Here is a 20,730-nt window from a genome sequence, read left to right as displayed (position 1 = left end):
GAAAAATAACCTAATTACAAGCAAGAGAATATTGACCATGTTACATACTTTCTGTGGCGCATCATGTTCTGGAACCAGCCAGTCAAGCTCAGAAGCGGCAGGAAGCTGCATACCCTCAAACTGTCTGAGCAAACCCATGGCGACCGACTCCGCAGAGTTAGACTGGAGGAATGATGGAGAACTGAAAGATAAATCATATAGTTGATGAGTAGTGCATACATGACTGTCAACTAGGGGCCTGTGGAGCCCTTCAAGACATTTATTGCGATTAAAGGCTATATAAATAAATGTCACTTGACACGAGAGATGCACTGATGCCGAAACAAATCTCCAGCCTGACATACAAGTACAGGAGCAATGTCTGTTGTTTGATGTAATAATCATTTCAAGTGAAATTATCATTTATAGTGGAAATATTTAGTTAACATACAATCTACAAACATGGGTTTTTTACTTACATGGACTCGGAGCTCAGAAAAGACCTGTTGCCGGAGCTTGCCCTGCGTTTTATGTCTGCTTCTGGAACATATGGCAAAAATAAAAAAATGAGGATTGATCTGATAAGGGCAAATGATGTCAAGACAGCGAAACCCTCTATACAACAAAAGTACCTGCAAGAACTCCATTTTTTAGTCAAGATAGGTAGCACAGTGTTTTTAAACATTTTTAATTTTAAATTTAAAAAAAACTGTTATATTTGCCTGCATTAAATAGCACTAACATTAACTAAAATAATATAGTTCATAATTATTTCAACTAACATGCAAATTAGGATTCAGATATAAAGGACAGTCAGTACTTCACTTCTGATTTAGCGTGGATTACTGATCGAACACAGCATATTCAAATTTGCGTTCAAAATGTCGTCACCGAACAATACGTCATCGTAAACCAAGGACTCCTTCTAATTTTTGTACCGCTTGTATTCTGAATTGATAAAGAGTTACAAGAATGGCATTTTTGTTATAACTAAAAACGATAAGTAGTTGAGATTGAGTTAGAGGGAAGAAATGATAATGTGTATGAATGAAAATATGACACACTAAGCCAGAGTAGACCACTAAAGGACTGATAGGTGAAACACAAGAAGATGGATGGCAGCTATACAGACAGATGGTGAAATTTACCAGTCCCCCTCCCACCTATAGGCATCAATGCCCTCCACAAAAGATATACTGAGCAACGAGTACCTGTACAAAACCTTGCCAGCTTGGCTCCAAATTGAAAACCTGAATTATCACAGTCTCCTGTGGCATGGCACATAACAAATGTACCACCAAACAGATAATTTCACTTTAAAAAAAAATAAAAAAATAAAAAATAAAAACATCTTGATGTGAGTGACGCGAACCACCATCAAAACAAATTATGGGACAGAAATTCTCAGTTTGGAGTCAAGAAGCGAGTTTCTTTCCCGAGGAACCTTGTCCCTCTTGACAGCCATTAGATACCTGAGAAGAGGGAGGCAAGTGACAAGGACAGGCCGTTCTGAGACACCGCCAGCAGGGACTGGCCCTCACAGCCATCTGAGAGACAAAAACTTACACTCAGCACCACCATCACCACACAGCACCAACATTTCAAACAAAATGATTGCTTGTGTTGCATGCAAACACACACACATGCACATCGTCACCCAGGCCCCCATGACACACAAGTACAAAGCGAAAAACAAAGAAACAAAAACTATAAAATCCATATGAGATGTCAACAGAGAGGTTCAAACTTTGATATCTACGATTAAAACAGAGCAAGTCCATACATGTCCATGAAAAGTTTGAAATTAGGTAAAGGTAAATAATTTGCAATCCTCAACTGCATATCAAAAATGTTAAATTACATTGATTTCTATTCAGACAAAACAAACATTAAAAAGGCCTATAACCCATATAACGTCAAACAAACTGAAACCCTCCCGACACAATGAGTTATCAAATTGTTATGTGTACAATACAGTAAATAGGAACAAGTAAACCACTAAAAGGGGAAACAATCCCATCTATTCTGCAGCTTTATAATTTAAGTATGGTGAATGATTAATAGTGACTTGTTGAGTTGACAGTATGAAGACAATGTTGTGATGGGGTTATGAGAGTGGAACCATGGCTTCCTGCTCATTCATTTACAATAATTTTCGGACTAGAAGCTGCTACTTTTTTTCTCCCCAATGGAAAACCTGTGACTTAAAAGTCTAGCTTGGCTAATTTATGGAATTTTACAGGCTGATGTCTTTTGGTGTAACTATCCAAGAATACAATATGGGTACTTGCAGATAAAAAAAAAAACCATGGCATCTTATCTACATCTTACTACAATTCAACTCTGTCTTTATTCGTACCTTGTAATTCACACTCTTCCACCTCGTCAGCAGAGTCTGAATCGGATAGGCCATGAGAGTCCTGGGAGCTCCTCCTTGAACCGCTGCTATCAGTTGAATGAAACACTACAAAACAACAGAGTTAGACTTGCATACATCAATATTACAAATTCATCAGTCAATTTTTCGACAAGACCTCTTAGTTGTTACTAAAACATTACTCTTTGCAATATCTAAACCTTTTGAACAAATTGTATGCTTCCAACTTAGCAGGAACAGTTTTGTCAAGGATGTTTTCTGTTTGGGCGTAACTGTGCCAGAGTACTCAAAGCAAGGCCCACAAAGAAGCTGTTGGGACATAAAGCATTCGGTGCAAAAGTTCTAAACCAACAATCTACTGAGACCGATCACAATCTGAATTACCGAACCAACTACAGCACATTTTACAAAGCTGTCATGTGTGAAAATGTAAGACAAATATTTTACGTCCTTGTGCTGAAATTGTTATGTGTTGCAATACATTTGCCTATACAGTGGTACCTCGACATACGATCGCTTTGACACACGATTTTTTGCCATTTTTCTCTACATCTGACGACATGCTCGAAATACAGTACGACGACATGACAGCACCGCAGACGGACGCAGGGCGGATTTTCTTGTGAAGAAATCAACACAGGTTTCAAAACGTTTGGTACAGGTGGTGACACAAGGAAAAAGGTGACGCTTACTATTGAAATGAAGATGCAAATGGTAGAAAAATATGAGTGTGGGGTGCGCATCCGTGACCTGGCTTAACAATACAGCCATAGAATGTCTGCGATCTCCACAGTCCTCCTCGGACCACTGTTCGCCAGTCTTTTACAATTATTATTGTGGTAACGTCGCCAAAGAAATGGGCAGCTTCGTCAGGTTTTTATCATTTATTTCAGAACTTGTCAAACACATGAACAGCTACTAGGGATGTCCCGATCCAGGTTTTTGCACTTCCGATCCGATACCGATATTGTTTTGCACTTCCGATCCGATACCGATACCGGCCTATCTGAGCATGTGTCAAAGTTTAAAGTTATTTAGCCTCCTTACTTAGTTGTCAGACTCACGTTGAAAAGGGTTTTAGTACTCTTGATAACAACTAGCCAGCTGAATTAGGTGAGTTTGAGTAACACACAATGGATGGTAACAAGAAACTGACCTGTTTATTCAGTGACAAACACAAAACATTATAAATGACAAACAGAAATGGCATAGTCAGTCAGTAAAACGTGCAAATAATATTGTAAACTGTCAGTGGAAAATCCCACAAACCCCCCAAGCTATTAGATGCTTTTAATGTTTCGTGCATTAGTTACAAAAATTGTATAAAAAGCCTCTCAGTTTTAAATAAACGACTATTTCAGTATCAAGTTAACATTTTAAAACAAATAAAATACTCAAGTCCCCATTCTGTATCAGCAGCTTTGAACTACATTCAATTAATTTAAATTTGCGAATCAACTGTTTAAGTTGTTAAAAATGCTCCCGTTATTCCATAATTTCCCTTCTGTCTACTATTGACATGTGCAAGTATTAAAACTGTTTTGAAGATAGATTCAAGTCAAGATTTTGCCGATTTAGGAGTATTTTAGATAAAAAGTTAATTCGGTTCGCTTGGAAGGTTCACGACAACAGCCTACAAGGGAAGTCTCCTGCTTTTCGATTGCAGCTGTTTACTAACGCACCTAGTTTTCAGTGCATGTGTATGTCGCTAAATGCTTGATTAGGTTGGTTGTATTAAAACTTCTTACAGCTTTACCACCACGCTTGACTTTATTGTGGCATATGTTGCACTCTGCCTCTTCGTCTTTGTCGTCCTTTAAGGTGAAATGATCCCACACAGCTGACATTTTTACAGATGAAGTCTCTCGGTAAATTGGGAGACGTTAATGTAGTGTGTTGAAGGTGTGTCGTAAAATTCGGACCGGATTTTAGGGAAACCAAAGCAAAAATTGAAATGGATTATGTATATCGGTGCACTGGAAAACCCGGACCGGATTGTCAAAAAAACTGGATCGGAAGTCTGGATCGGAATTTTGCCGTGTCAGCCAATCCGATACCGATCCAAATATCGGATCGGGACATCTCTAACACCTGTCCACCGCAGTTGACGGTGTTCTCAACAAAACATTAAAAGTGAAACTTTAACCACACCGCTCTCTTGTTCTGTCACGTCAGCCACACAGTGCGTTCAGGTAAAGCAAAAAACGTCCGCCACATAAGAACCTGATTTGTTACATTATTACAGGAATGATTAGTATTATTATATTATTGTTCCGATTTTTATTTAATTTTTTTTTTTTTTGCTATGTGTAATTGCCATTTGTAATAGTACCAGCAGTATTTATTAGGGATTTAGTGTAGGTTTTTGGGCTGTGGAACGAATTAATGGAATTATAATGTATTCTCATGGGAAAATCCTGCTCGACATACAGCGCGACCATTTCGAATTACAAACAAGGTCCTGGAACGAATTAACTTTGTATGGAAAGGTACCAATGTATTCATTTTGCACTGGCATCTTGGGATTTAACTACAGCTTACAGTGTTGTGAAGGTGTGGAGGGTGGCAGGCGGTTGCGACGGATCTGCTGCCTTCGCAGGCGGATCTTCTGCTTGAGTTGCTGTATCTCAGAGTCGCTGTCTCCTTCCTCCTCTCCCTCTTCCTGCTGCTGACGCCTCAGATTATACTTCATCAACTCAATGGCGGCAATAAGCGACTCAGAGATGCTGAAGTGAGCGTTCTCCTATGTAATGAACAAGAAACAGAAGCTTGTTTTAAGAGGTCACCATTTTAGTCATTAGGTCTAGGTTTCAATTCTAACATGAGCTAACAGGCACCTTTTCAAGGTCGGCACAGCTGCCGAAGTCCTGCTCTGACAGATAGCTGATGAGACTCTGACCCTCTGATGGCTTTCTAAACAAAGTATCTTGTGGTTTGTTGTACTGGGACCCATCTGAAACAACAATGACATAAAAATATTAATTAAAAAGAAACGCAACAACAAAATTCCATGAAATCACAGCACAAAAACATTTCAGTGGATATATTTAAGACCTAACCAATTAAAATAGGCAAAAATAATACTTTTACATCCCTTAGGTGCTTTAAGAATATAATAAACTGATAGACAAGACCCAAATGATGTGCATCCCAGCGAAAAGAATTTTGATTAATGAAGGGACTTTTTTAATTTTCCCCAATGGTGATAAAAATGATTTGTCAATACTTGCCTTAAGTAGGTAATATACCATTTTTTAGACATTTGTAAATGTCAGTACGATTATGGAAAATAAAATGCAAGCATCTTAAAACGTCTACTCATCACTCATTGGCTACCCAATGTAGTATGCGCAGCTGTTTGAGAAACAAGCTTTTATGGATCCGGGAAATGAAGCAGGGTTCCTCCAAGTCTCAGACAGAGAAAAGATGAAGACTGACTCCACAGGTACAGACACAATAAAGAGTGTTTTTATGGTGATTAAACAATTATTTTCAATCCTCCGAGGTGTAAGAAACTCAAGATTTTGCCCACTTAAATACTAGTGCAACCTTCTTTCATACTTTCGTTAAAGATGATTCAACTAGGTGTTGCCTATTGCTTCAAACACATTTAACTCAAACATATTGCACATATTTGAACACAAAACAATTATATTATGGCATAAAATGAATAGAAAATATTGTACAATTTTTAAGTGTCTCTATTCAGTATGTGCCTTTCAGAGGTTGGGCATGTTGAGGAGGCATATGACGTCTGCTTTTGAATCCCTGGTTGATCATTGTGGTCGATAGCTGCAAAGCATTGTTGACTGGGTCACTCAGTTAACAGCAAACATTATTTGATACAAGCGTGACGTAAGCTGTATCAGGACATCTAAACTCACAAGACTCCATGTAAAGGGAAGTGGGCGTGCTGGCATCACTGAGCTGAGGCGAAAAAGGGTTGTACTCCTTAATGCAGCAGTCTTCGGTCAAGGTTTCTAAAGGGAAAAAGGTTTACATTTAGTGCCTCAGACCCATTATTCGTGAAAAAGGGAAATGATGGATTTGTTGTTTGCACGTTACACAGAATGGCAGATCTTTTGTTTGCATGCAGATAAAATGATGGCTGTTGACCTTTGATATGATCTCCATTTAAAATAAATGTAAACCACAAGAGCTGAAATAACTTCATTCCCGTTTTGTTGATAATGTAACTCATTAAGATGTAACAATCACTTCATGAAGGCACAACAACAATAAGGGGTAATGCAAAACATACAATCTTGGAAAACAAAATGAAAATTCATTCATAGAATGAATAATGTTTTACATGCAGTGGAAAAATAAAAAGCGGTGGAAGAGTTTAAGTAAGTACAGTCATATGGTACAGTGTAACAGCACTGACAACCTGCTACCGGATCCTCTATTATTATGGTGATTTTCCGGTGGGCCCCTCCTTCACGCAAACAGTGGAAAAGGGGGAAAAAAGTAGAGCAGAGAGAAAGCATGTTACCTTAACCAATAAGGTAAAACAAAGGGGGCTAAGTGAATACAGTAGAAGCAATTTAGAGGGAAAAACAGCCTATCAGTCTTTCCTGGTCTTTCCTGTTTCCATTGTCACACTGTTGAATAATTGTTTCAAGTAGTCCTGTGCAATTTATCCAATAGCTTAATTCAATATTTTATCAACGTTCAATGTGGAAAAAGGATTTAGTTTAACTTGTATACTACTAACGCCGCAAGACTTCGTTACTCTGCAAGGGGTCCGAGTAAGCACGTTTCAGAGCAGAGCACAAAGCGGTTCTTTTAGATAGGTCAACTTTCTAAGTTTTGTAAAAAACAAAAACAAAATAAATCCTCATTAAAAGAGGAACAAAGAACATCACTAAAAGCTTTTCTGAGGCAAAACAATGGTTTTGGTTTTGCACTTCTCCCAACTGGCACACATCCAATAAATCATTGTGGCTTAATGTGGATGGTTGGAAATGAGTAACGAGAAGAACCATAGTCCAATCAGCAAGCATATAATTTTTTTGAGGTGTGCCAGGTTAACAATAACGGGGACGTGCGTAAAAATTGCTGAGGCCGGTTGAGCATCCAGGTGCAGCCATTTGGAAAGCCCTGCTCCCTCAGAGTTTAGTTCAATTTGGCATTTAAAAAATTCCTGCCCAATGACAGTTAAAGTAAACAGCATTACCACAAGTTTATTTATGTGTATTAGTGCCCCCCGTTTGGTAAAATGCTCAAATTCAGCACAGAGTGTTAAGCAATGGTTGAGTTCTAACACCAGTGTAGGTGTAACTGGCGCACCACTGATTTGCAACGAACTGATGCATATTACCCCAACGTGCTTTTCAAAAGTCAAAGATGTGTCCTGCAATTCAAAGTAGATGTTGTTTAGTAAGCACAAGCTGCTAACCACTGTCACATGAACTAAGGAAAAACATGTTACTGAATATGGGAAGTTAAACTAAATTCATGCAACACCAACTCCTTCATTTACAGTACTATCATTGAGGTAACTATGCAGGAGTTCAGAACTTGTAGAAAAGACTCAAATCACATTACGGTAAATATGCATACACTTGTACAGTGATCCCTCACTACTTCGTACTTAAACTTCGTGCCCTCAATCCATCGCAGATTTGGAAAAAAATAATAATAATAAAAAAATACAGATGAGCTGTCACGAGCCAATCGCGTAGTCTCACTCTCGCTCCCTCCCTCTCCCTGTTCTATGTTTGTCAGGCACGTCACTGGAGTTGCTTATTAAAGTTAACGATGTTGACAGATGTTTGTTTTTTATCTTGCCAGAGTCACGAGCTTCAAAAGAGCTGCATGTGTCAATCATCGTTTAACTTGTTAAACAGTTGCTATGGCAACTCATTGTGTGTAAGTGAGAGGATTTGAGTAGACTCACTCAATGAAGTGTTGTGAGCGCTGCCTTGGAACATACAGGCTCTGTACGCATGCGCAGGCGGGGGGATAAGGAAGCGCGCACTGGAAGGATTCTGTGTGTGTGTGTGTGTGTGTGTGTGTGTGTGTGTGTGTGTGTGTGTGTGTGTGTGGTGCGGGGGGGGGGGGGGGGGTGTTGACGTTCAAGGCAGCCGGAGATGTTGTCTCAGCAGCAATAAATTCCACATGTTAAAAGTGATCCTGAGCAGTTTGTAAATTCCACATGTCACTCCAAGAGTTACAGCCAAGGGAGGTAATAGAAGCCTTTAATAAAGCCAAACATTTTTCGACTACAGTACTTTATTATTGTTTAAAAACTATTCGGTGGGACAGTAACATGTTTAAAACTTATCATAATTATAACATTTGAAGTGCTTAAAAGCATTCATTAAAAAAAATATATACATACTTTTTTTAATTATACTTTGGGGGGGGGGGGGGGGGGTGAAAAAACATGTCTTATATGCATCTCTTTCCAATGCTTAACCGAAACTGAATATGTTGAACAAAAAATATTTTGGGGGGGGGGGGGGGGGGGGCGCTACGTCGCAGTTTTTCACAAATCACAGCGGGTTCTGGTCCCCATTAACCGCGAAAAACGAGGGATAAATGCACAGGGCTTTTCTACCTTGAAGTTAGTTAAAGCGCTTTGACATAACTTCCTTATTCACCTACTGATGTCACAGCATCAGAAGTAATGTGGAGTTCACTATGTTGCTAAAGGACACTTCTACATGGTCTCCAGGGTGGGGGAATCAAACCTACATCCTTTGTGTTGGGCAACAACTTTTTCACTACTGAGCCATGCCGTTCCATTAAAAACTATATCTAGAAAATACATCTTTTAAATTGGTTTACTGCAACTTAATTGTTCAACGGAATTTAGCCAAATACCTCTAATTTTCAGTGTTTGTGTTGTGAATATTGATTATCCATTGCAATGCAGTTTAAATCCATCTTACAGCAGTGTATTCACATTACATACTCCACAGAGTAGGTAAAATTAATTTTAATTTCGTGTTCAGATTGACACCAGTTGGAATTTACTTACCTTTCCTGAGTTTGTGGTTAATCCCTGTATCGGAAAATGACCGTGTGTGTCCGCGAGACCCACGCCCTGGCTCTTTCTGGCCCTCTGAAAAAGATGAGCGCCTGGGTGGTGGTGGAGCCAAAGATTTTGGCTGCAGGGATTGGTCCTGGCTCACGCTGAGCTCGCTGCTGTGTGTGGAGCTTTGGGTGCTTCGTCGACTGCGTTGGCCAAGGTTACCAATGGCAAGGTACTCTGGACCATCATCATATTCACTGTCAACTAAATCTCCCCTATCAGGCTGCAGGGAGGAGGGCGAGAGTGACTCTGAAAATGAGCTGGAGGGACCGGAAGGGGGTGTCACATCCTGTCCGCTCTCTTGCGGGCTGGTCACACACACCCAAGGAGGACCAAAGGTGCTAGCTTGTGAGGTAGCATCTAAAACAGATCACAGCAAATTTGGAGATGCATTCATAACACAAACCCTGATGCAATTTATAAATTTTTCTCATAATTCTACAAGAAAAATCAAGATTTCTAGGGGAAAAAAATACATTGCGTCACCATTTATGTTGACCAGCAGATAACAATGCTCAACGGGAATATGCAAATATTCTCTCACTTGCGCTGTTGTCGCCTCCTATCATGTTGCCTTTGTTGGTCGTGACAGCCACATCTCTGAGGGAGCAGTTGGATGTGGTGAGCCTCCGGTTTAAAGATTCTCTTGGGGCTGCCAAGTCAGCGCTTCTCCAAGGCCCGCCAGCCCCAGGAAGCACGCACAGGCTCTGGCTCTTCAAAAGGCCGAGGCACGGCGGGTTTTTGAGAGGGGACAGCTATAGAATGCAGGATGTAAATATGAACAGATTAGATCCAGGACCTGTAATCAATTAAGGTACAAAGAAAACCATTAGAAATTAACAGTCAAAACCAAAATTAGACCCACCGCCACGGTGTCTATTTGAGCTAAAAGTTTGGGGTTATTCTGCTCCACGGCTTCAAGACACTGGAACATGGCAGTGACGTGTGGCTCACTGAGCAAGAAGGCATCTTCTAAAATGAAAATGAAGTACCGTTGAAGGGGGTGGGGTGGGGGGGCAATGATAGAATATGATAGGGCAATTTCATGAACAAGTATCTTACCGTTGTAGTATTTTCTTGTATGTCCTTGATGCCTAAGTAGAGGTTTGAGCTGAGCGGATAGTATGTGAACCTGCAAGCTGTAAAGCAACCAGCGTTCAGCCTTGTAACTCTCACCGGCACTCTGCATCCTGCTGCTTAGGACGGGTTCCAATTGACTGAACTATGGGCAGATGAAAAGAAAAAAAATAGAAATTAGTTTGAAGAAGGAAAAAAGATTCTTTATGCAAATTATGTTTTGTTTTTTTGTTTTTTTAAACCTATACCAGCTAGCATAAATTATAGTATATAGTGTTTTGTTTCATTCATTAACTTATAGGTACAGTGCTGTGAAAAAGAATTTGCGGCCTCAGGAATTCATAATTTTCTGTTTTCCCTGTTAAATCATTAAAATACATGTAAATATCAGACAAATATAACCCAAGTTAACAGAAAATGCAGGTTTTAAATGGTAATTTTATTCATCAAGGGAACAAAATATACCAAACAACTTAGCCGTGTGTGAAATAATAATTGTAAAATTACTGGATTACAGTTTTTTGAAACCACACTTCTTTTCCACTGACCAAATCCAAGCCTTCAGACCTGTTTAATCAAGAAATCACTTAAATAGGGTCTTTGTTAGAAATTAAAATTGACCAGAAGATCTCAAAAAAGCAAAGATAATTTCCACAATCCAAAGAAATTAAGGTGGCGTGCATGAGATTATTCTTTTGTTCAGCATGAAATATGTCTCTTGGTTTAAAAGTTTGGAAACAATTTAATGACCAAGAGACTGTTTAAAGACTCTGAAAGACTTGGCAGGTTTTTTTAATTATTCAACAGATTATAGTGTGAAACCATGAACTTCCAGTATTGGTAAAATGCAGAATACTTGTATAGCATATTTATCTACGCGTTTTTATTATACCCAAAGCGCTTAAAATTAGCTCACATTCACACACCAACGGAGCTCTTGCTATGCCCAATGAGGCACTTCAATAGTGGGCAGTTGTAGCCAGGAATCAAACCGCTGACTCTTCGGTCCCAGGACAACTCCAGCTACCAACTGTGCCACGCCCCTCATCATATTGACCTTTTCTTCACAATATTTTTTTTTTATGTATGTTGGACCTGTAGATGCTTGTATTACTGTACATATGTGCAAGGTGCATGTACCTGTTCAACATGTGAGGCAAGGTGGGGTTTGATATGACGAACACACCAGACAAATGGCCAGTAGTCTCTCTGCTTGTAATACACCTGAAAGTGCCCGAAAAGCTTAGTCAGTATAATTACACCATAGTCATATCATAGTCACCTATACATTACTCCCAAGTTGTGACATTGTAGTCAATTTGGATTAAAAAAAAATCTTACCAAGCAGGCACTTAATTTGTGTTAGTATTCAATTTGCCATCATGGCTGATCTTCATACCTTTCTGTTCAATATGTATATCTTAATCAAGTTTATTCTGGCAAGTAAGAGATTCACGTTTCTCCAAAACCTGATGTAATACCACAATGTAACATGTTGGACTGGTTTCATTAGCAAATATTGATATAATCAATAAAGTTTGAAGTGGAATGTTACATGACCTGGTCGCAATTTATCAAGGAATGAAGAATGAAGGTTAAGAAATGTCTATTTAAATACAACAACAAAAAATTTAAAGGGCTTTTGATACTGATAATTGAGCCACAAAGGGAATGGACTGCATTGTACTTAACAAAAGGCTGGAATGTGCATTACAATATTGGTTGTTTTGCTTTAAATAAAAACATTCTCAATAACATCCAGCCATCTTCCCTTTATCTAGGTTATCCTTCCTTTACTTTACCACACACCACACATCAAGTTGAGCATGTTTGTTAAATTACATTGGGTAATAGTGATGCACGATAATACATTTTTCAACCAATACCGATAACCGATAATATCCTCCTCGTTCCAACCGATAACCGATAATGTCAAGCCAATAATTCTATTTTTAAAAATTTAAGTATAGACAAGAGAAAATATTACTGTGCAAAAATATAATTTACTGCTCTTTTTATTCAAAATCAAATGTGAACAAGTAGTAAATTCCACCATCTAAATATTGACAGATTGTCTGACTTGTGTAACGGTAAACTTTTGGCAACATAATTCCACCATCTAAATATTGACAGATTGTCTGACTTGTGTAACGGTAAACTTTTGGCAACAAATACTTAGAGTACATACCTAAAATGCACAAAAATGCCTTTAAAAGTAAGACATTCCTAACATATATAACATTACTTCACTGTTTAGAGTAAATACCTAAGTTGCACAAAAATGCCTTTAAAAGTAAGACATTCCTACCATATATAACATTACTTCACTGTAAAAATACACCTCCTTAAAATTAGTCAGTTTTAAGTGTAAATCTATTGGAAATAAGTGAAATTATCTGCCAGCGCTTCAAGTGTATTTCACTCAGATTTCTTGAATAAAAATAGTTAGCTGAAAATAAGTTTACCAATCTTATTTTAAGTAATGATCATACTTAATCCTAAAAAAAACGTGTTTGTCAGAAATGTTCTTTATTCAAGAATAAGTATGGTTCAAAACATTATTTGAAAGCAATTTTTTCTTGATTTAGGTGAAAAATTACTTTTTTTTTTTTTTTTAAAGATGTATGGACTTAATAAGAACAAACGGCAATATTTACGTACTTCAAGTAAGTGGAATAATCTGGCGCATTCATCTGTTGACTAGTCCTTAACACTCAAAACAAGATGGGGAAAATTAGTTGACTAGATATAAGAATGATCCTATTACGACGTCATAAATTTACAACGTACTGTGTCATGGCAGCACTTTGTTTACATTTGCGGCATTCACGACACTTGCTTTACGGCAGCTAAGCTGATACACTGCAGTACAAGTAGGCCGTAGTTGGAGCTTGCGTCCCCGTGCGCGTTGTATTGTGCCTGAATTTTGCTAAGCCGAAAATAAAGGCAGCGTTACAAAGTCATCTGGCCGCTCGTTATTTTACATATTGAATGCATTACTGATCTCCTCCCGCCTGTGCCCTTCAGTCCGTCCGGCCGCCAAATTAACACCCGCGCCAGCCTCTGTCTGGCCGTGCTGCTTGATTAATTAAACCAGAGTGGCAGCGGCAGCTACATTCGTACCGGATAGACGCCCGCCCCGGCCGGCTCACCGCCGCATATTTGGGCCTGGTGCTGTTCCCCGCAGCGTTTCTCCGTCAACACAAGCCCCGTAGTTTAGCTTCGTGTGTTTACATTAGCAATAGCATTCGCGCAAGCAGCAGCCTCGTGTTCGTTCCAAAAATCTTTGTGATGCAGGTTTAAATGGCTGATCGGGTTTATGTTGAATGAGGACGCTTTTTTTCGCCTTGTGGAACTTATGCAGTGCATGTTTTGCAGATGGCGAGTGTCGTTTTTTTTCCACATACGGAAAAATGAGCCATGAGCTCCACTCCAACTGCCTCTGTTGTGTAACTCCGCCTCCTTAACCCCTCCTCCCTCAGGCGCTTCAGAGAGGGGAGGGGTTGAGGAGGCAGGTGTGCTGAGTTGGTTGCGCACATTTGGAGGTTAAATCAAGTATATAATTATCAAATTGCATTATCGGTTGAATTTTTTAATATCTGGATTATCTGTGTGATGTCATAACTGCCATTATCGGCCGATAATTATCGGTAACCGATATTATCGTGTATCTTTAGTAATAGTCGTATTACAGAAGGACAATCCACTCTCCTAAAATTATTGTTTGCTACAGTTATGATGCGTCGTTCAAAGGGAGGAATTTTGTCATATTTTACAAAGAACCATGAACAACATAAAACCCCTGTAAAGTGAAAAGGAAAACGTGTGCTTGATTTGACACGGTGCAGAGAAGAATGTCATGAATATAAAAATCAGGCTTCAAATTTGTTACAAAGTGAGAATTTCTTGCAGCTATCAGGCAGTGTAGGCATTAACTCTTAATTGTGTTGTTTACAGAAAAAAATGATGATGCTTGATTGTGTAAACAAAAATGAAACTTTTTTTTAACATTTCCGTCACACATATTTTTAGAATCAAGTAAAGGAAACATTGTAAAATAAAGTTTTCTGTAAACTAATATTATTCAGCATTCATTTACAGTACAGCACATGGTTTCAGCTGTAGTTCTCAATGTGCTAAAAAGATTAGAGTAATTAAAGTGGGCTGACTTGCTTGCATTTCACACTAAAATGGATCCATTGTCAGCTAATTCATAAAAATCTTATGTTACTGTACTCTTGCCTGCTCATTCTTCAGACCGTGACTGAGAATGTTGTTCATGTCTTTGTGCAGGCGCTGCAGACCACCGTAGCGGGACCAAACATTAGGGTTGTTTGTGGACAGTAGGCCCTCCACTGTGGTCTTCAGGCTGGACAGCAACTTCCAGAGCTCGCGCCTACACAGGTCATGAGGAGGAGGAGGAGGAGGATAAAAACATAAGGGGAGGAAGTTCAAGAATGAGGAAGGACACAGAAGAAATGCTGGCATTTGCAGTGTTGTGGTTGAATTTATTACGCATGTCAACTCAAATATATTTTCAGGAATACTGGACTGTCTCAGAAAATTAGAATATTGTGTATTCTAATTTTCTGAGACAGTCCTGTACATTAATCCACCATTTAAAGCAGGGGTGTCCAAACTTTTTGCAAAGGGGACCAGATTTGGCGTGGTAAAAATGTGGGGGGCCGACCTTGGCTGACGTCCTTTACATAGAACAATATACAGGACTGTCTCAGAAAATTAGAATATTGTGTATTCTAATTTTCTGAGACAGTCCAGTATACAGCTCAGATCCAGTAACTCAATAAATCCAGAATCAGCAACAGAATAAAAGTGCTGACAGCAAATACATTGTAAATGGCAGACAAATCATCTCCTGCTAATCTTGCTGTAGATAAATCACTCATAAAAATATCAAGAGAGCTGGTAGCAACTTTGGAATATCCACAGTCATATTCCACAAAAGTTGTTAAAATAAGGCCTAAATTGTTAGTAAACATTGTAGTGTAAATAAAAACTGTGCTATAACCAGGGGTGCACATAATTTTTTTGCCCAGGTTCTCAGAGGAGGACCTGGAGATGTGACTTGGTCCTCATTGAGCTTGAGAGCCGACCCGCCTGATGCGATAAATTTATGACAAGCTTTACTTAGACCCAATTAACTTTAATTCATTATATTAACAATTAATGCTTGATTAACATCAACTGGCACAACAAAATTGCCATTAGTTTGAAGTGAAATGTAAAGAAATAAAAAGCAGCAATTCAAAATAAAGGGCATTATGCGGCTCCCACATTAACTCCAAGCCTTTTTAAAAGTGTGATGTCCTCCTCATAAGACCTCATTGAACGTGCATGTTTAGCTTTGTAAAATGCGAGCAAAAACACGTTTGTCAGTGCATGTCGCTGTTCATTACCTTTATTCCGCCACTTGTCCATAGGGCGAGTGGGGTCCTGTTTGACATCGATGGTTTGCTTAATTGCCACATGCTCTGTTTTTTTCGTGCTTTTCAAAGTTTGGATGGCTGAAATTCTTTGACCCTACATAAAATGCGCTGCTCTTATCGGCGACATTGGGATTCTCACGGCACATTTTGTACCGCATTTCCGTGCTAGCATCATTTGCTTCTAGCCATGGTACCTCCTGTAGCCACTTTTCAGCAAAAGTCCTTTTTTCGGTAGCTCCGGTGACATCTCTGTCGTCTGTCTGTCTGTCTTTTGACGGGGGTGGGGGAACACGGAAGTAATTACTCAGTGTGGCCTGCCTCTTCGACATTTTGAGAAGTTATTTTCTCGTGTCCGCCGCAAATACAGCGGTCAGCCATCGGTACGCAAAAGCGTATGGAAGCCGTTGAGGGCCAGTGCGTTTGTCTACGTCCAGTATGCATGCGCGCATGCGGACCACTTATGTGCACCCCTGGCTATAACCATAATACAAGTGCAATTAATTTATGCTGTTATGTCATCCATTATATGTTCAGTGTCTACAACAGAACACTCAGAAAAACAACATTAAATGGGTCCATTGCTTTCAGGATGGTATGCGGTATTCTAAAAAGAGACCACCCAAATCCCACAACTATCCTGCATTCTTATCTCTAAGCTGTGGAACGCTGGTCTGATGGCCTAAATATTTCAATAAAGGTTTTGTTTTATGAATCCATTAAATGCTGGCTCTTATGCTGCAGGACTTCCTCCTGTTTACCTCAAGTCAGCAGACTGGCAGGCTGCTGGGAAGCTATCACTAAATCCTAACAACAAATAAATGTCTTATCTTATAGTCATTTCTTGAAGGTTTGATAAAGAACACAAGTCACGTGGCTTCAGATGACATGTGAAGTGTTCATCAACAGTCAGTCATGAAATATGCTACAGGGAAGGAAGGATGAAATTCCGACCAACTCCTTGGCTTTATTGAACATTGCCTCAAATTCTGTACAGTATACTGTAAATTAATGAAATAGTACTTACTAGCTCCCAGCATAAATCAATTTTATGAATATGAGTTTATTTTATTGGGAATTGATTGAAAAAAAGTTTGTTTTTATTAACAAAAAAGCAAATTAAGCAACCATGTATTCAACAGATTCGATTAAAAACCAGTTTGTTTCTTTGCGTTGTTATTACAGTGCTACCTCGACATACGATCGCTTCGACACACGATCTTTTCGACATCTGACGTAAAATTTGACTCGCCATTTGTTTCTACATCCGACGACATGCTCTAAATACGACTATCTATGACAGCACCGCAGTTTCTTTGTTTTGCGGCAAGACGGACGCATGGCAGAGGAATCAACATGAGTTCCAACAATGCTAGTGCAGGTGGTGAAAAAAAAAGGAAAAAAGGTGATGCTTACAGTTACTATTGACTAGGCATGTGCCGGTATGAGATTTTCACGGTACGATAACCGTGAGCAAAAATACCGCGGTTTCACGGTATTGCAATTATAGCTCCAAAATTTTGAGATGTATGGGTTTAAAAAAAAATTTTTTAAATCCATTGAACAGGATTTTTTCAAAACATATTTGCAAACTGGAACATGAATATAATGTGAAAATAAATAAATTAACAAAAAATAACAAATATTATATAAAATTAAAATAAATAGAACCTAGACTATACCCACAGACACAGCTCAAGTTGCTCAATATTAGAGTAAGAACAAAATAATTGCTATAAAAAAGTAAAAACACTTCTAAATAAAATTAAAAACATATACTGTATGACTTTTTTTTTGAGGGGGGAAGCTCAAGTGAAGTTTCGCCATTTTCAGCCACTGTGTCAACTCTAGTCTACATGATACCATGCCTTTGTGTTAAAAAGAACAAAGAATTCATAAGTTAATAAGTTAGTTAAAAATGTATGAGTTCGTTTTATAAATTACTTAAAATGTAAATATTGTTGAGGAAAGGTTTCATCTAAAAAAAAAAAAAAAAAAAGTGAGGAGTGAGACCTCCTCTCTCAATTAGCGATCTTTGACGCGATTCTTTTTCTTTCCCCCCTTCATTCAAGGTTTTCTCTCACTCAGCGGCTGTGAGACATAAAAGAAGCTGCTCTCCCAGTTTAGCCTAGGCTAACATTCATCTTTGTAAGTTTTAGTTAGTTTGTATATTGAATTTGAAAGGAAAATGTGTGTTTTGTTTTTGGCGAACTTTTTAATGGTGCTACTGCTATCCTGTTGAACCTAATCACACGTGGAAAAATACAATTGTACAACGTTTTAAATGTATTTATTTATACATTTCACCACGATTTGAGAGCTCAATAAATTGAAGAAAAGTACGCCTTGTGTTTGGAGGATTTGTTTTTGGGTTTGCTGGCTGTTTAGTGACACTCACGGCAACAAACGGGAAGGGGTGAGCGGTGCCGCACCAAGCCACTTCGGCTGCATTTTGGCACATGAAAAATAGCGAATACCGTACTAAGGTATGACGGAAAATTTTAGTGGTTTTGAAACCGCGACGTTTTCACACCACGGTAAACCGTGAAACCGGTAACCGGCACATGTCTACTATTGACATGAAGACATATGATAGAAAACACCACGCAAACACATTTGCCACATTAGAACCCGATTTGTTACATTATTACAGGTATTATTGCTACTATTATATTACTATTACTATTTTTTTCATAATATAATTGTTTTGCACTTTGTAATTGAATTTTTATTGAGAATTTAGTGTAGGTTTTCGGGCTGTGGAACAAATTAATGGAATTACAATGTATTCTTATGGGAAAATCCTGCTCGACATACGACCATTTCGACTTACAAATAAAGGTCCTGGAACGAATTAACTTCGTATGTAGAGGTACCACTTGTACTTCTATTAGGGGGCTGATAGCACAAATAGTGGGAGAGGTTAAGAATATATTTAAGACAAAAGTTTTTATCTTACTTTTGTCTTTTTTTTTTTTCTTGTTTTGAGATTTTTTTTTGTCTTTGTTCTTATTGCCTCCTTAACAGTAGGGGTGAGAGGAGGGAGAGAGGGATCTGTGAAAAAAATATAAATGAAATTTTGGGAGGAAATATCTGAGGTTTTATTTTTAGACTGCAACACCCACCGTTAGTGACTTATGGGAAAATGTTTGCGAAAGTGTACCCTGGAAAAAGCACGCTTAGGTTTAAGTCTTATTTGAAAGGACCTATGAGATTACATGGTATAGCAATTCAATAAGGGATGCATTGTACATACATTTATAAATGAGTACATGTTGTACCTCGAGAAGGAAAATTCCACAACCAGAAAGAATGCTAAGTTTGTGAATAAACAATGCCTTTATTGTGTGTGCATGTGCCTGTGTGCATGTTACAAACTTGTGTGGGATGGCCATGTTGTTATCACTGTTGGAATTATTATCTTATTTCACATATTCTGGAAGGGTGTGCAGACTTATGAAATGACAATTGCCCTGTTTAGTTCTGTATTACTTCATAATAAAGGTCTTTGATTCTAAATTCGATTTGATTACAATCAGATGTGGATAAAATGACTCATACATTAAAAGGAGATATATAACGCAATAACCACAAACTAAAATCTTTCTGGAGCTTTTTTTTAGTTAGTTGAATACCGCACTCAGACGCAAAACAACAGCACCAGAGGAGTACTAGGCTATGACTTGTGTTTGTGTCAGCACTTCCGTTAGGCAGGCCTTACTACTAGAACAATTCCAATTCAGAACTGTTCCCACTTACGAGTTTCAGGTGAAAGACGAGGTTTAACGCGTTTGCATCCAAAGCACATAAATCTCCAGCACATACAAACACCAACAACTAAAACGACAAATAAAATGTAATCACGTTTCTGTTAATCAATTTGAGAACTGTCAAACATGTATGACAGCTAGTAGTTAGCCTAGCAGCTAGGTGTTAGCTTTTAACAGTTTGACAGTTGACAATCACCTTTATAATTGCACAATTTTGGCCACTGTTGTTACGTCGTTAAAAGTTAATTGTGGAGTAAATGTTTATCATTATTATTATTCAAACTTCAGCGCAGAAGAACTCACGTTCACGGCTGTCACTTACCTGTGTTCTGTCACCTCCCCGTCCGACGTTATCTCCATGTCTTCCGACTGGAATTGAGTGCCGAGCTTCCTGTGTAACTGCACAAATATCAGTGTAATTGCTCCATATTAAACCAGTGCACTTGCTTGATTCTCAAGGAATATGCACAGGTTTGCATTTGTCCTCCATCTCTACCCCGCCTGCCCAAAGTTGAATCCAAACAGTGGGGGAGGCCACATGACCTGCTAGCATCGAGGAGTGGGCGGAGGCGTTTGTTCCTTTATAGCGCTGCACGCAAGCACCCTTTGACCGTTGGTTACTTTTACCTGTACAGTATGTTAATTTGAATGTTCACTCTCTGTGGATAATTAAACCGGCTAAAATGTGCGGCCATAATCCTGTGGTGTCTCGAATAATTTAGATGTTTCTGGGTTGGCAGACAGTGGTGGTTTTATAAACGTTGGTCACCAGTGCCCTCTATTGTTCTTTTCGATATCGCAGCGTAAATGATGGTCCAAATCTACGTCTTTAATGTTTTTAAGGTTTATTCATTTGTGTGTTTTTATGTGTGTATTTTGATGTATTGCATATTATTTGCATATGTTTGAATTTGAGTTGAATTTATAAATAAACTTAAGTAATTTTTTTTTTTTTTGAAAGACGGGACAAGATGGCGGCAGATACACGCATGCGCAGTAATGTTAGTAAAAAAAAAAGTGTCATGACAAGTATTACTACAC

The 20,730-nt window shown here is 38.7% G+C and overlaps 1 protein-coding gene across 3 annotated transcripts in view; it reads right to left on the bottom strand.

The window, feature by feature from the left end:
* rubcn (rubicon autophagy regulator) overlaps nucleotides 1-20,442 on the bottom strand; it is a 30,047-nt gene extending 9,605 nt beyond the window's left edge. The window contains exons 1-15 of one of the 3 annotated variants that reach the window (XM_057841918.1): nucleotides 20,012-20,442; nucleotides 14,718-14,871; nucleotides 11,616-11,699; nucleotides 10,461-10,620; nucleotides 10,264-10,370; nucleotides 9,943-10,153; nucleotides 9,345-9,758; nucleotides 6,747-6,794; nucleotides 6,241-6,336; nucleotides 5,194-5,309; nucleotides 4,898-5,099; nucleotides 2,339-2,443; nucleotides 1,452-1,526; nucleotides 459-519; nucleotides 49-181 (exon numbers count right to left, since the gene is read on the bottom strand). In XM_057841918.1, coding sequence (XP_057697901.1) covers nucleotides 49-181; nucleotides 459-519; nucleotides 1,452-1,526; nucleotides 2,339-2,443; nucleotides 4,898-5,099; nucleotides 5,194-5,309; nucleotides 6,241-6,336; nucleotides 6,747-6,794; nucleotides 9,345-9,758; nucleotides 9,943-10,153; nucleotides 10,264-10,370; nucleotides 10,461-10,620; nucleotides 11,616-11,699; nucleotides 14,718-14,871; nucleotides 20,012-20,049 — 2,004 coding nt within the window. In that variant the 5' untranslated portion in view covers nucleotides 20,050-20,442. The remainder of the gene's footprint in view (nucleotides 1-48; nucleotides 182-458; nucleotides 520-1,451; nucleotides 1,527-2,338; nucleotides 2,444-4,897; nucleotides 5,100-5,193; nucleotides 5,310-6,240; nucleotides 6,337-6,746; nucleotides 6,795-9,344; nucleotides 9,759-9,942; nucleotides 10,154-10,263; nucleotides 10,371-10,460; nucleotides 10,621-11,615; nucleotides 11,700-14,717; nucleotides 14,872-20,011) is intronic. The other 2 variants (XM_057841920.1, XM_057841919.1) reach the window with 2 other exon arrangements.
* Nucleotides 20,443-20,730: the final 288 nt, after the last annotated feature.

This window comes from Corythoichthys intestinalis, chromosome 7 (assembly GCF_030265065.1).
Source record: "Corythoichthys intestinalis isolate RoL2023-P3 chromosome 7, ASM3026506v1, whole genome shotgun sequence".
Taxonomy (NCBI): Eukaryota; Metazoa; Chordata; class Actinopteri; order Syngnathiformes; family Syngnathidae; genus Corythoichthys; species Corythoichthys intestinalis.
This window is presented reverse-complemented; position numbering and strand designations above follow the sequence as displayed.